The following is a 13353-nucleotide window of genomic DNA, read 5'->3' as shown; positions in this document are numbered from 1 at the left end:
TGTTGCAATTGCTCGTTCCATTGCATCTCCTCAAAGCAAAAAAGGAGATGTAACAACCAGCGAGAGAGAATTACAGAGAGACTTTGTATTGCTCTTTCCACTAAATATGCCCAAATGCAGGCTGACAGCTCTCTCCCCTCACTTCCCTGAGTGCAGAGTGTTTGCTTTATCTGGTGATGTAACTGATTGCTAAATAATAGACAAACCTGGTATGAACTCTCCTACTTATTTCTGCGCGGGTGCACATATGGAGGAATCTTTCTGCATTTTTCACTGGATTTTAACAGATTTATAACTAGAAATATGCCACTGCCCTCTGCTGGAAAAGCAGGAGCCAGACAAGAAGAAAAGAAAACCAGAGCAGAATCTTGTAAATGCAAAATATTATTGCATTTACTGCTCTTGGTGCTGGAGACACATGAAATGCAGCAGGACAGGGACAGTGGGAGTCTTCCAACCACTAGACAGAGCAGGATCCACTCCCCTACCATGGCTGTCTTATCCCCTCACTTTGGAGGGCTCCCAGACTGGGAAAAACCTGGCAATGGAAGAAAGCATCAGACCAGAAGGTAGCAGCATTTGCTCTTTCTCCTACACTTAATGTATGGAATACAGTTCAAATTTTTGAGAACCCCTTTCTATCTAAAGGTATGGTTTTTAAGAACTCCTACCAGCATAGTTGGGATAAAAAGTGCCCAGTTCAGACCATCTGTTACAAGCTAAAGAATCAAACTGCATTTATTTTGTAAGGTAGATCACTCAACACACCTTGATAGAACTTTGTCACTCAAAGGGCTGTGGTTAAGCACAGGTGGTTGTGGTTAAGCAATCCATAAGGACAGTACCACAATGTGCACTCATCATGAGTACTAAAACTGTTCCCTAGTGAGAACAACAGCAGAATTGGCTTTGAGTGAGCAGATGCCTCTGGGGAAGGTTATCCTTCCAGAAAACATTTCCATGGGATTTATTTAGCCATTTCTGGTGTGGTGCTTATCAGTCTGATTTCTCATCCTGAGAAGAATTAGCTTCTTTGTGAACAACAGAAACATTATTCTAGATAAGTCTTCAAGCATGGAAATGCTGGAATTGTTCCCTTGAAGAACCATGAAAGATTTTCAACTTAAAGCTGGAGAATCAAAAATAGTAGTTTACAGTGACAAATGCACCAATAGCCATGGTGGTGTGTCCTACCTACTCCAGTGGCCTTGTTCCCATTGTTGGCCAGGGTGACACAACCTGGGCAAGGGGCAAAAAATCATGTGAAAAGTGTAAGATGCAAAGCAGGCCTTGGCAACTACCTTTTCCCTTCTTTCAGTTTCAGTTTCCCTTTCTCTTCTTTTTGTCCCCCTCTTCCTTTCTCTAGCACTACAGTAAATGGTTGTCCCGAGGATGGAAGTGTCACCATGGTTCCAGGAGCTCTGACAAATAAATGGACCGAGTAACCAAAGCCCAGCTAAGTGGAAGGTGAAAGGGAAAGCCTCCTTAGCACATCAGTAGCTGGAGTGCTGGGCATGAAAGCATGAAAAGTCTGCTCCACAGACTGGTTTGCATGATTGACTTCCCTGGCATTAACTTCCAAAACCCTTTGCCTAAGTTGTTGACCCCTATGTGGGTTTGCATCTTTATATACAGCAAATGCATAAAAACTTTTTATAATGACTCCATGAATGACACATTGCTGCCCTGTAACTCGGTAGCTGTCCCTGAAGTTACATAGATGTGTCTGATTATAGCTCAGCCTTTCAAAAGTAATAAAATGAAGTGGCATTTTATGTAACTCAATGGGTTACAGTAGGAAGCTGTTAACAGTAGAGGATTAAAATAAAATTGTTCTTGGTATTTAAAAAGTGATGAAATGAGGAGAAAAATAAATCCACCCCCAAATGCTGCAAATCACTCTTTACAAGTTTGGCATCTGCCAAGATTCTACTTGGGAAAAAAAATCCAGGCTCTTTCCCTCAGAGGGTCGTCCCACACTCTTTGAGGCACAAAGCCCAAGGGCAGTGTTCACTGTCCACAGACACACACAGACAGGCTGTACACAGCGCACCCAGCAGCCTCATTATGAAATGACACTTTTCCCATGGGGTTTTTAAAATGCTTTCTAAAAGATACCGCTTATATCAATCCTCGTATTCTGTGCATTTTCGAGACTTAAATGCAGGGGAGCAGATCTGACACATTTCAGCATATTTCCATCTTCTTTAGAGGTAAGCAAGTAAAGGTAGGCCATTAGTGTGTGACATTTGTTGTTTATACAGTAGTGTGTATTTATCACGTGATTGGCTGAATCAAATTTTTCAGCGGTGATCAAAGTATTATAGGTTGAATGAAAATATTGAAAATGAGGGACTACATCCAGCTGCAGAGAAACAAATAGAAAGGAATAACTCCTGAGTTTTAAATTATTCATTTGTATTACTTTAAAATACCATCCCAGCATATTGTCAGTTGCCATGATTTTCTTTTAATTTCTATGCCATGACTGCCACCGTAAATAAATGAGATTGCATAACTTCCAGGTCATTCACTGAATGTGGCATTGAATAAATTACAAAAGGGAAAGGCATATTCTGCAAAATGTGTTCCCCTGATGAGATGGAGTTAGTCTTGCACATTTATTTCCAACGTTTTGGCTAGGCGTGTACCTGTCTCAAGTACTTAAAAAACCCACAAGATTATTTTCCAGAGTTCCATTGTGTAATTTTTGCCATTAAACACTAAAAAGGAAAAATAAAAGTCAACCATTCACTATTAAAAGACTTTAATTATTTGGAACACTAACATAAAAACGTTTACTTGAAAAGGTTTCTTTCCATTTTAGTCCATCTTCAAACCTGTTACACTATATTTCACTGACTAGTATCACAAATTACACTGACAAGTTTCCTCAAAGTTGCAAAAGGTAGAGCTATAGTAAACTGTTTCACAAGTTACTTAGAAAAAACATATAAGAAATTATTAATTCCCTCTTCTTCTATGATGAAGCAGAAACTTAGCATTAAAGTAACAAGAACAGTCATTATAGTGCTAAGTATATTTGACATATTTAACCTCACAAATAAATAAATATGTACAAGGGAGGTTACAGCATGTCAACTACAAAACAGAAAGCTTTACATTGTAGAATTGAGAGCATTCAAGAGCAGCTACGTGACACAGACAGTTTATGATTACTACATGGTAGTAAAAAAAGAGAAAAAAATCTTAATTCAGCAAAAATACAGGTAGATGTACATTAAACTGATAGGTTACAGCTCAGCTTCATTCAGGATGCTGTGGGTTTTTTATTTATATATTTTTCATCTGTTATAATTTATTGATTCCTCATTTTTTTCAGGAATGTTTGCTTCTCCTTCTCTTTACTTTTGAACATCTTAATCAGGTAGAAATCTCACAGTAAGCTGCTATTACCTACAGTAGTTAAGCAAGTTGGGAAGATAAAATATAAGTTCAGTAAATGCTTGTACATAATCTCTCTGTAAATTATTTCAATTATTAAAGATATCTGACAACACTCCTCCCCGTTATTAATTACAGTTTGAGTGAATGGGGCTGACCTCCATTCACACACCACAACTGTATTTGCAGTTATGAGACTGAGGTTTTGCTCAGGTCTGTGTAGTGACAGCGGTGCTCCTGGGTGGGATCCATCGGGACATCCTCCTCCCACCAGGTGTTTGCAGCCAGGGGAAAGGTGCCGTTTGTGCGGTCACAGCATTAAATGATCTCTGCACACAAAAGCATGTGCAAAGAGCAGAGAAAGCACAAACCCACGTCCCTCATCACTGAGCATCCACCTGCTTGGCAACCAAAAAATCTCAGCACTACTTTATGCTCTCTGAATGCAAATAATTAAATACGTGGCTAAAAATATTTTGGCTAAAAAAAGGGATAATTGAAAAATTTAAAACCTCCATTAGGAGACATTCTCCTCTGAATGCGGTACTTGAAAAATCCCTTTATGTTTCAGCACATGCCTTCAGAAACATGCGCAGCTACAATTTTTATAAAGCTCGTCATGGGGTGAAACATGGTTCATGAGAAGAGATGCCCTTTTGGCACTCAAGGTCACTTGCTAATATGTCACACATTTATAGAGAGTAAAACAAGTAAGCATTTTATGCTCTTGTCTGTTCTCTGCACACAGCCCCCAAGCCCCTCAGTGTCACGGAGACAGCATAGCAATGTGAAATCCCTTAATATTGCCTGAACATCTAAACTCTGTGCATCAAACAACCTCAGTCATGTCATCCAACAGGGCAACAAAGGGATATTGATAGTGTTATGTGCCCAGAAAAATGTTATTTATTTTTGGTAAACGTGTTCCAGGTTATCCTAATGTTGCAATGCCATCTGATGGAGGTGTCTATACATACAGTATATGTGAAGTACAGAGATTGACACTCATGGGTTACAAAGAATTCATCTTGCATTTAAATATTTAGACTTAAATTTTAGCACCGTCCATAGCTTTTAGATTGTCTCTGGTATATGCTGTCATATTTACTGTGTGTATTGTTATAAAAAATATGTGTAGAGAGAGTTCTAGGTATATATTTATATAACTATATATAGTTGAATGCCTTTTTGTTATTTTGTTTTGTGAAAAAAGAACACTAAACACAGACTTGAGATGGAAGACACTGCATTTCATGCATACCATTCAATAAATGCTGAAACACAACTCTGCGTAAACTGTTTTTCTATGTATATGGATACAAATTTGCCTGCATTTACAGCATATGCTGTTTTGGTGAGTAAGGTTTGCATGATCAGGTATATTTAGGCAAAAATGTTTTAAAATAACCCTTTAAGCGGTGGTAGGGTTTTATTCACTTATGAATAAAGAGCACTAGACATTCAAGAAGCAAGAATCTAACAAGTGCCATAGGGAAAATCCATATTTTTCAAAACAAAAAGACCATCATAAAACTTCTCAATAAAAGCTTGCCTGTACTGCATGACATGTCTGCTATTTTCTCCAGGAGTCAAGACTTGCTTCTGTTTGGATTATATTATTTTAAGTTAGGCTTGTGGTTCTTCAGTCTTACAAGATTATAATTAGCTGTCCAGGCATCATGCTGGCTGGTACACATTTAAAAACAGCTCAATACCATGGTAAAAAACTGTCGTTTTCCACAACAGTAAAAACTTAAAAAAATCAGTCCTTAAGTGGAAGCTGTTTGCAGGAGAACACTATAAACTGGGAAAAAATAACTTAACAGATCACATTTTATGACATTCAATATTCTCAATTACAGGAAGACATTTTGTATTCCTTTGATTTAAAAAAACAGCAAATCAGAAACCCAGTTAGAACTTTGTGCTGCGACTAAATGTGTCGGACATAATATTTTTATAGAAGCTGTCGGAGTGAGGATTGCAGTATCCTTTGACTTTGTCTATAACCTGATGGACAGGGATGATTGATGTCTGTTCTCCATCCTCCTGGGCAAATTTTGAAGATGGCTTGTCAAGAAAAACATTCTCTAAGAGGAAGAAAAAGCAACAAGAAGTAGTTAGAGCCTCTTAAGCAAATTCACAGTTCAAAAGATGTGTCACTCCCACATTGATATGCCTTCAATTGCCACTACTTCTGAACTAAATTACTGCCCTAAAATAATAATTCTGTTGAGATGTCTGGTTTTGTGGGTAGACCTTTCAGGTATCTCTTGAAATTATCCCTCTATTATTTTGCCTAAAGTGTTACTGACTCCTATGACCTTTTAACATATTAATTTACTGCTGAAGCTCTGAATCTTACAAACTAAAAATATTTTGATAGCACTGGATCTCCATAAATAGTATCTCCACATAATAAAGTACTGTAGAATGACTGTGAACAGATTTAATTATTTCAACAGTGGATGCTTTGAGCTAGGCACAGAAATAATATAATCTGCGCTGAATGTAGCAGAGGATGTCTTTCCTCCTGAAGCAGATAACCAGAGCCAAAACTTTGTGATTGCCTAGCCTCACCTTGTTTTTTCCATAATGTGCAGGCTGAAAACTAAGGAGGAGAAGATGTAAAACGGGGTCTCCCTTCAGAGTCCATGAGCTAGATGTCAAGGGTGAACTGAAGAGGTAAAGAAGCAAGGCAATTCCCAGCCAGACTGGGAAAGTCCGCTTCAGCGGCTCGCATTCCTGCTGTTCAGAGAACGGTCAGTAGGTAGAGCTAACGTAGCGAGAAATGAGAAGGAGAGAGCTTGTCTCTCATTTTCTCAAGCATGCTGTCCTAAGCGAGCTCTCTGTCTTATCTCTTCCACGCAGTGAAGCTGGAATAAATTCCCTGAAACTGGGCAAGATCTGTACCACTGCAAGCCAGCAGTAAGGTGGAGCACTCTGGGAAGAAATGTCTTCTACAAGTGATATTTTTGATGGCTGTTTACAAGACCTCAGTGAAGTAATCTCCTAAAATTCCTTGTTAAAGGATCATTTAAGAATTAAGCATACTACTTGAACCATGACTTCATAAAAAACTTTTCTGAGAAATAAACCAACTAGAAATGAAAAGAAAAGTAACCCATCCCTGGAAAAGTCATGATGCCAAGCCATAAAAGAGCACAAAGGAGAAATGGATTGCAGACAGAGAAATCAAAACAGTTTCACTCATTAAAACAGAAACAGGCATGTTGAGGCTTATCAGGATGAATTTTCAAAGCACGCAAGAATGTTCATGAATTACAGTGAGTAACTCCATGTCCAATGGCAAATTTCTGAGTACTGAGAGCCTTTCAAATGTATGCATTTACTAACCAATGGCTTCACATCTAAGTACAGGGTCAAAATCATGTATCCCTGAAGTGTGAACTGTATGACCAAATTCTCTGCAGAGATCGTCTTAAGTTCTGATTCACTGAAGTGTTACAGAGAATATTTAAGTACTTTCTACAAGTAGTTTGGTTTGGGTCTGTAGACAGCTGAGGCACAAGATGCCATAGTGACCTCTTTTGTTCACCCATGAGGGTTGATGCATTCTGTATTCAAGCAGCAGTTCATAGGTTGGCTTTCAGGCATATATAATTCATCATTAGAAGTTATTCTGGGTGCTAATGGATATAAAAATCTCAATGTCTAGAAGATTAATCCAGTAATGGCCACAGACCAAATATAAATTTATTAAATTTTCTGTAATAACTTTGATAAATACTAAAGAACCTTCTGGAACCCAATCAGATTGTTTTTGCTTTTTAATGTATGCTTTGTGTATGGGTAATTTCAGGATAATCTCCTTTCCCCATACTACTGCTCACAGGCATTAATTTCAGGACATTAATGTCCGTTTTCTAAAGTGGTATCCTCTAAATGCTGTGTGCCCCATGCAGAGTGCAGACACCCAGAGTTTGAAGCATGCTTGTCCTTTGATTGAGCATCAGTGGTGCAAGATGTAATAGAAAGAAGCAGCGTTTCTGATTAGCAAAATCCTCTGTGTCAATGAGGACATCATGCAAGAAGCATCCCTCCACCCTGTTCCAACCATGCATTCAACAAAAGCAATTCTCACTTTACCTGTAATGCTCCACCACTGATGAGGAAAGGGCCTTAGAAGACATTATCTACACCACAAACACATGAATGCTTGTGTCAATTCCAGGGAGCACATTAGTACCGTATGTATCAACAAGACTTGCCAAGACATGTAGCTATGGCATTCTTTGCCTGCAATTTAGCTAAGTTGGCAAACTGAGAAGTTCAGCTGTATTAACAATCAGAATCTGAATATTATTTTATATTACTTTTATTATTTTTACACATGAGAAGATACGTCAGTATTTAAAAACCTAGTGTTAATCAAAAATTCCCGTGGAGTATCACAATAACGTGTATTTTGGAGAACAAAGTGAAATGTATTAAAATTTAAAAAAATAAAAAGAAAACTGTTGTATTCTCTTAATGTCCAAAAATTCTTCATATTAAAAACTTTGATTGCATTAAGAACTGCGATCCTTTTAAGCAATAATTTACGCATGGGATTAAGCTAATAATTTTTGAAGAATATATATGAGCAAGTTTCTCTTAACTTTACTATTTCTTATCTGGAACAGTTTATTTGTTTTGCTTCAAGAACACCTTGCAAAAACTCCAGCACTAAGTCTTCTTAATTGATAGCCACATATTAAAGATGCTGTTTGTGGAAGACTGCTGGCAGAAGTGCTCCTGCAGGGAAGAGATGAACGAACAGGGCAGCTGGGTGCACTGCACCCCAAACCTGACCTGGCAGCAGGGACAGGCAGCCCAGGGAGGCAGGCACCAGCCCTGTGCTCCCAGTGCAGTTGTGAATAGCAGTCCTGAGAGCAAGCTCAGGTGCTATCAGTCATCAAGAATTTCTAGGATACTTCTCATTTTTACTGTATTCAAAGCAGATGTACTTTCTGCATGTTCTCAATAAAGTTTTAAGCCCTTAAAATGCCTGATGCACAATCCCTCATGCTAATGGACGCACTGAATCTTGGTCAGTGAGAAAACAACAGTGTAATTAATTTTAAAAAAAGGAGTGTTTGTGCCTAACTGGAGCAGGTAATGATCATCAATTAAAATAATAGAAGGTATTTCCTGAAAACTATGCCATGCATCAAGAAAGGTGAGTGTCCCATCGTAAATGAGACATTGGGGGCTTAACAAAAATAATTAATACTTCAGAAATAACATAACTTGCATTCTAATGAAATCATCTACTTCATATCTGAACATATTTTTCTGATAAATATTTTAAAACAAGTAAACACACCTTTGAGTTAAATATGGTCGCAGATTTTATTTCCACTATATTTATAAAATAGTATTGTATAATAATGCTATGTGACTTTACACAGGACAAAAACATGCAGTCACAAAACCAGAGTAACAAAAAAAATCTGAACTATATAAGTGAATTTCTGAAATACTATCTCAGACACAACCAAACTTGCAAATCATTCCAGCTGCTCTCTTTCTTTGCTCCCTTAAAGTCTTAAGATTAGCACATTTTCACGGTATGAGTGGAATACAGATGATGCCTTTTATTACATATGCCATTGATATCTAAGTAAATAAGCAGTAGATATGGCTATTTGCAGAAGGGCAAGACAATGCGTACTCTGGGAACACAGTATCCATTTCCGAGTAGGCTCCATTTGTCGTTTTACCCATAAATGTTTTACAGTTAGATGAAAGGAGTTTAACCAAGACAATCAGCTGTGGACTTGAACTCTGAAGACTTGATTCCTATTTCCAGCTGTACTGCCAGCTTTCATGTTACCTTGGGTGAAGAACGCCATCTCTCTGTGCTTTGGCTACCCTGTGTTTACAATAGGATAATAAGCAAAATTTGCTTTCATCAAGCCTATTTCATTTAGTATGGGAACATATTGGAGATCAGATCTATATATTGGATGTATTGCACATTAGGTAATGGTTCTTATTAAAGAGTTACATATATTTAAAAAATACCGGCACTATATGAATTGATGAAATTTTCTCTCTTTTACCTTGGGTTAGAAATGCTTGCTGTGCCTTTAACACAAACCTGTGGGCTCACAGATGCACTGGGTTGCAATGAAAGAACTCACCTGTATGGCTGTTTCGTTTGCAATATGTATTTGTCGTAGATTTTGACTTGGATGTTAGGTAGGTTGAATTGGAGCCAATGGAACTAGAGGATAAGGATTTCCCAAGATTATCGGAACTCTTCTTTATAATATTGGTTGCTGTTTTGCTCCAATCTAAAAATGATTGAGAAGTTTTACATTAATAACTACCGTAATAAATACCTAATTTTTTCAATTATGATTATTTCAAATATCTGATGCATTTCTTAGTATTGCTTATAACAAATACCCCATCCTTTTCCTGTTAGGTATCCTCTTTGGTTCTTAAGAATGATAAACGTATTCCAACTTGATTTACTCTACTAAAACAGTTGAAATTGGTGGCTCTAACATTCTAACAATAGTTTGTCTGGACAGCAGACCTGCAAGTATGACCTGGCTTTCTAGAATGCAGAAGAGCAGAGGAACTCTGTAGCAGTATAGGGCTTTCCAGACCTGAAGAGCAAAATCCAAAGGTGATAGGATCATTTACAATGATCTTATCATCCGAGGGCTTGATCTGCAGCTGCTGCTGTGGAAGATACTACATACTAACAACTAGCTTGTTGTTTGGCATATTGGTGCACAATTTACATAATAAAGTTTACTCAGTAGTTCACATTTAAAGAATTTGGTCCAAACATTAACACAATAGGCTCCTATGCTGGAACAACTTCTAAAATGAAATTAAATAGCTAATACCATTAAACTGACTGAAGAAAACTAACATTTAAAAACTCACCAAAAATGTCCCAATACCAGTAGAATAAAAGTAGCTAACTAGTTTTTGTACCATACAACTTTGGTAAGTGCAGGAGGTTTCACAATTTAGTCATCTTGCTGTTATTCACTGTTATTTCACTTCCATTAAATTCACAAAATGAAAGAGAAGTCCAAGCCAAAGACACGTGGGCCATTTTAGTCTTGATTTAAATCAAACCAAATTATAGTAAATTGTTGCTAGAGTGTTCAGTTTTGCAAGTTTACATTTGATTTTTATTTCACCGTTCTGCCTGAAAACAGTGTCAGGTTCATGGAGATTAAAACCAACCCATGGAGATAAACTGGTTTACGCCAGACATAATGACATCACATTAACCCTGAAATGTTCAAACACTGAATCATCACACACACTGAAATATTCAAATCCTTAATGTTTTTATTTCTACCATATTAATATTTATTTCTACCATATTCACAAGCTGCCCAACAGTAGCACAAAAAAAAAGGAAATAATTTGATCTATCTTTGTTTATCAGTTCAGGAGTTACAGGATTAATCACATAGAAACTGAACATATGAAATAAATTGGATGGCTGATCAGAATGAAAATGACTTTCCTAGTTTGTATTAACCCTTTGAAATAATGAATGAAGTTTTCTTACTACAAAATGAAAGCTTACCATAGAAAGCAATGACCTTATGTCACCTTACACCAGCTGTAGATTTGAACACTGGTCATTGAACAAGATCCATATGAGAAAGAATTATATGGTCCAAATCACCACATCAGACAGCAAAGGAAGAGCCAGTTGCCTGAACAAAGCAGTCTTATGCCATCCAAGATGGCCAAAGGTGCAGGAAACTATAAGTATAGTGGCCCAAGCATTGGACTTCTCATGCGTCCAAACCAACATCTCTCCTTTCACTCTGACTGTTCCAGATGAAGGTGAACTTCATTTCTAGAACCTAATCAGGCTTCTGTTAAGGGGATTTTCTACATTTCTGAGTCTCTAACAGTCTCTGAATTCAATGGCAAAGGACAGGACAAAAAGGCAAAGATAAAAGCAAAAGAAGTCGTAATATTTCTATGCAACTTTTTAGAATTGCTCGCACATCAGCTTAACCATACACGCAATTCAAAGTCAACATACTTTATTATAGGAGAAAATGAATAAGACTGGGCTTGGAATGACAAAGTTTGAATCTCTGGATTTTTTATTTTTATATTATTTTTATGGTCTGACGGGCCTTCCAAAACCATCACCCGTATCTGTGGCTTACCTTGTATGATATTAAAATAACATAGCAAGCTGTTTTCCTGGACTTTTATAGACAAATGCAGCACCTAAGGAGGGGAGCAGTGAACTGCCTTTACCTGAATTGTCTGCCAGTCGGAATCTGCCACAACAGAGATGTCTCCTCCACTGTTTCTGCACATTTTCTTTCATAGCACAATGGAATACAAATATAAACAAACCTGTGACAAAAGAAAATGAACATAAAATGAAGTATGTACTTATAAACAGATTAACTGAAATTTGTAATCAGAAGACAATGAAGTACAAACAAAAAAAAATCATCTTAATATTTTGTTATTGCTATCCATGCATCATTTAAGAGGTATGGAAATTAACTAAAGTTTTCCCATCTTCTAGTTGCCATGTAAGTATGTGTAAATATACTCTGTATATCAGAATACAGAGATTAGGATGCCTTTTATTGGCATTGCTCTGTGTTCATATTTTTTTCTTTCCTTTTTTTTTTCTTAGCGGAAAATGATTGAAAGGTCCTTTCTTTGAGGCAAATGACTATTCTGCGCCCAACAGGACTGCAAGAGAGAGACTGCAAAATAAATACCAACACTATTATATTAGCAAGGAGATATTTTATCCCCTGGATATGGTTCTCTATGTACAGAACTGTGGGCTGTATTCTTTTAAAACCAGACATCTTGTAAATAGCATTTAGGGGTGTCCTAATGTAGTGGGTTGAGTGCTGGCCAAGTGCTGAAAAAGCACACATGGATTTATGTGCATCACATGCACATACTTTAATGATTATGAAAATTAATATGCTCACAAGTTCTGATTAGGAGTCCAGCTTCTTGCTCCCAAAGAAAGCTAACAGATTTTCATACTCAATTGTAATAAATGTGTTTAAGAATGTTTTTGTGGAGTTGATTTTTCTCATGAAATTTTAAAGTTTTTATTTTCAAGACAGGAGATAAGCATCCTACCATGTGATAAGATAGGTCTTAACAGGGCGTATGATATGTTTTCATCACCTACAGATGTACTTTGAAGGTAAATATAGTAGTTGGAAATGCTCCTGAATCTTCTCAGGCTGGCACTGGCTGTGGAATCTTTTGTTGTTCTGTGGCTTAGCCTATTTCTTGTTTTACTTGTACTGTCTGTGAGAGAGCCAACCCGAGGCTGAACACCTGACAGCAAAATGCTATTGCAAGGTTCCTCATGATTTTATCTTAGATGTGAATAAATGCTACATAATGTGTGCAAACATGGTCAAGTAGCTTCCTCTAAAACCATTTCTTTATGATCATCATGACTAGTTCTGAACACTAATGTCTACTATGTTTCAGCTGTCATAACACAATGGCAGGGTATAGCTTGGATTATGTTTTGGAGAATCCAAATTATGGAGAATTATCTTGTCTCCTCCAAACTGCTGAGGCCTAATTTTGCAGTAATGCATGTCATTGAATTGGACTTGTATTTGCTTATCAGGCCAGGTTGAGACCTCTGGAATCAGTTAACTACAGGTAGGGGCTGGGTCATGAGACACAATATTTCCAAAGTTTTTCAAGAGCTGATGGGGAAAAAAAAGGAAAAGCACATTTTAAAAAAGGCATGACCTAATGCATCTCAAATGTGACCTTTCTTGGATTATGGTTACTGTATTTGCATTTGGTAAAATATTTTTCTGCAACCACTATCAGCTCTTATAGGGCTGGTGATATGAAGCTGTTTGTGGCCCAAAGTTCTTCTTAGGGCTTTTACACAGCTTACAAACTTAGTAAATCGATGCTTAATTAAATTGC

General features: G+C 37.3%; 1 protein-coding gene across 2 annotated transcripts in view; it reads right to left on the bottom strand.

Annotated features, from left to right (window-relative positions):
- Positions 1-2753: 2753 nt before the first annotated feature.
- The window catches only part of ADGRG6 (adhesion G protein-coupled receptor G6), a 109959-nt gene continuing 99359 nt past the window's right edge, over positions 2754-13353 (bottom strand). Inside the window, exons 22-25 of one of the 2 annotated variants that reach the window (XM_058021291.1) lie at positions 11671-11772; positions 9555-9707; positions 7516-7562; positions 5420-5495 (exon numbers count right to left, since the gene is read on the bottom strand). In XM_058021291.1, the coding sequence (XP_057877274.1) occupies positions 7549-7562; positions 9555-9707; positions 11671-11772 (269 nt within the window). In that variant the 3' untranslated portion in view covers positions 5420-5495; positions 7516-7548. Of the gene's footprint in view, positions 5496-7515; positions 7563-9554; positions 9708-11670; positions 11773-13353 lie in introns of both variants that reach the window. The other variant, XM_058021290.1, reaches the window with a different exon arrangement.

This window comes from Melospiza georgiana, chromosome 3 (genome assembly GCF_028018845.1).
Source record: "Melospiza georgiana isolate bMelGeo1 chromosome 3, bMelGeo1.pri, whole genome shotgun sequence".
Classification (NCBI taxonomy): domain Eukaryota; kingdom Metazoa; phylum Chordata; class Aves; order Passeriformes; family Passerellidae; genus Melospiza; species Melospiza georgiana.
The sequence above is the reverse complement of the archived record's forward strand: the minus strand, read 5'-3'. Positions and strand labels throughout refer to the sequence as shown.